The sequence below is a fragment of the Microtus ochrogaster genome, unplaced genomic scaffold (assembly GCF_000317375.1).
Source record: "Microtus ochrogaster isolate Prairie Vole_2 unplaced genomic scaffold, MicOch1.0 UNK3392, whole genome shotgun sequence".
In the NCBI taxonomy this organism is placed as follows: Eukaryota; Metazoa; Chordata; class Mammalia; order Rodentia; family Cricetidae; genus Microtus; species Microtus ochrogaster.
The window spans coordinates 1-2140 of record NW_004952486.1 but is presented as its reverse complement, the minus strand read 5'-3'; the positions used below and the strand labels follow the sequence as shown (position 1 = coordinate 2140).

Here is a 2140-nt window from a genome sequence, read left to right as displayed (position 1 = left end):
AAAAAAAAAAGCAGGCTATGTAAGCCAGGGGGAGCAAGCCAGTAAGTAGCATCCTTCCACAGCTTCTGCATCAGCTCCTGCCTCCAGATTCTGCCCTGTGTGAATAACTGTCCTGACTTCCTTCAACAATGAACAGCAATATAGAAGTGTAAGCCAAATAAATCATTTTCTCCCCAACTTGCTTTGGTCATGGTGTTTCATCACAGCAACAGAAACCCTAGCTGTGACACATTATATTTTGATTATATCCATTCCTATCCCACCCTAACCTTGCTCTGGCCCTCCCTTCCAATTTCAGATCATTCTTTCATAAGCACTTATTTATCCATCTACTTATTATATTTTAACCCAGTGAGTCCAGTCGGCGCTGCCCATACACACATGGGCATGACATCATCCACTGGGGCTTGGGGGAACCAACCAACGGCCATGCTCCCCAAGAAAAATGACTCTGACCACCCCAGCAACTAGCAGCTGCTCCTCCACTAGGGGCAGGACCTCAGGAACCCTCCAGAGTCAATGCTAGAACTTGAAACTAGCTGGATCTATCATTTCTTAGTTACTTTTGGCAGAGAACAACCTAGACGGGAAAAGTCAGAAAAGGTTAGCAAGTTAAAATGACAACATTTCTGGGTGATCAAAAGAACTCAGGAACTGCAGGGAGCTGCCGTCTGGGGTAGACGGGGAGAGCAGAGCATCGGCACCCACCTCCACAAAGGCAAACTTCTCTTCGCTGGTGTAATTGTAGCGTGTGGCTCTCTCGTATTCTTCCGCTGTACCCGGGCAATCCTTGTTGCAGAACTTGTCTGTGGGGTGAACCAACTTCCAAGAGTACTGGGGCGGGGGAGAAGAAAATCCAATGTCCATCAGTTGAGGAAAGGTAAGCAAATGGTCAAGCCATCAGCACACTGGTTAGATGCAGGGTGAAAGCACTGACATATGCAGGATAGGGGTGGACCCAGAAAACATAATGTAAAAAGCTGTATGTAAAAACCACATGCTTGGAATCTATATATGGTGACTATCTAAAGTAAGGTAATGGACAGTGACAGAAAGAATACTGAGAGCTGAAGGGGCGGGGTGACAGATGTGGGGTTTTATTTTTAATGGTGTTTATGTGCATGTGTTTGTCTGTGGGATACGCATGTAAGTGTGGGTGCTCACAGAAGCCAGAGGCATCATCTCACCTGTGCTGGAGTTTACAGAGGCTGTAAGCCACCTAAGGTTAGGGCAGGGTCCTAGCCACCTCTCTGGGCCCAGGTGTGGTTATATTTATTCATCTTTTTAAATGATGAAAATATTAACTTAAGGTAATACAATTCCATGAATATACTTAAAATGTAGGTTTCAGCTGGGTAAGAGGTGTGGTACATGAAAGACAGAAGCCATGTGAACTAGGTCAGTAGGGGCTGAGGTCTCAGGACACCTACCACCTCCATGACATGGGCACTCCACTTAGATAGAAGTTGCAGGCCTCGAAGGGCCAGGTCAAAGAGCTCCCGGTACTCTTCATCTGACTTCTGGCTGTCCAGCCCTGAGCCTGTCACCACCTGAGGGACACAGAATTTCATACTCACCTCATGGTCCATGTGCCTGAGGCTCATGAGCATTACTTTTCAAATTCCCCTGGAAAATCTGTGCAATTGTTATGCTCCCTTTGCTAGACAAACTTGTCTTTGACGGTTGTCTTGCTGAAGGTCATATGTCTTGTAAGTGGCTGAGGGTTTTGATTCAGGAGGTGTCATTTCAGATCCCCACTTAGCCTCACCCTACAGCATTACAGCAAAGGCTATCTTGACTGTATTCATTATAGGAAGTGCAAACTAGTAAGTGACCTGAGATTTCACCCTTGAAGTGATATTAAATATAAGTATGTATGCTAGCAATGACTTTTACACAACATTGTGATTTCACAGGTGCTGTGGGAGAATGCTTTTGTACACTGTAAAGATTTGCCAGTCATATTAATTTAATAAAATTCTGATTACAGGAAGTATAGGTGGGGCAACCAGACTAAGAGAATTCTGGAAAGAGGAAAGGCAAAGATGCAGATGCCAACCAAATGCAGAGGAAGCAAAATGAGAATGCCTCACTGAGAAAAGGTACCAAGTCACGTGGCTAAACATAGACAAGAATTATG

The 2140-nt window shown here is 45.0% G+C and overlaps 1 protein-coding gene across 1 annotated transcript; it reads right to left on the bottom strand.

Moving 5' to 3' along the window:
* Nucleotides 1–214: 214 nt before the first annotated feature.
* Nucleotides 215–1580, bottom strand: LOC101980144 (cytoplasmic FMR1-interacting protein 2-like). Its single transcript, XM_005372383.3, has 2 exons — nt 1431–1580; nt 215–834 (listed from the first exon to the last, which is right to left on the bottom strand). Exons 1-2 carry the CDS (start codon nt 1569–1571, stop codon nt 613–615), a joined length of 363 nt encoding a protein of 120 aa, XP_005372440.3. The 5' UTR covers nt 1572–1580; the 3' UTR covers nt 215–612.
* Between the last annotated feature and the right edge of the window lie 560 nt (nt 1581–2140).

What these genes read in the sequence shown, in the direction of transcription:
- LOC101980144 (XM_005372383.3), bottom strand. Translation starts at nt 1,571, where the DNA reads ATGAAATTCTGTGTCCCTCAGGTGGTGACAGGCTCAGGGCTGGACAGC. An exon ending in GTGCCCATGTCATGGAGGTG is followed by an intron (nt 835 to 1,430) that starts GTAGGTGTCCTG and finishes CCCCCGCCCCAG; the next exon opens with TACTCTTGGAAGTTGGTTCA.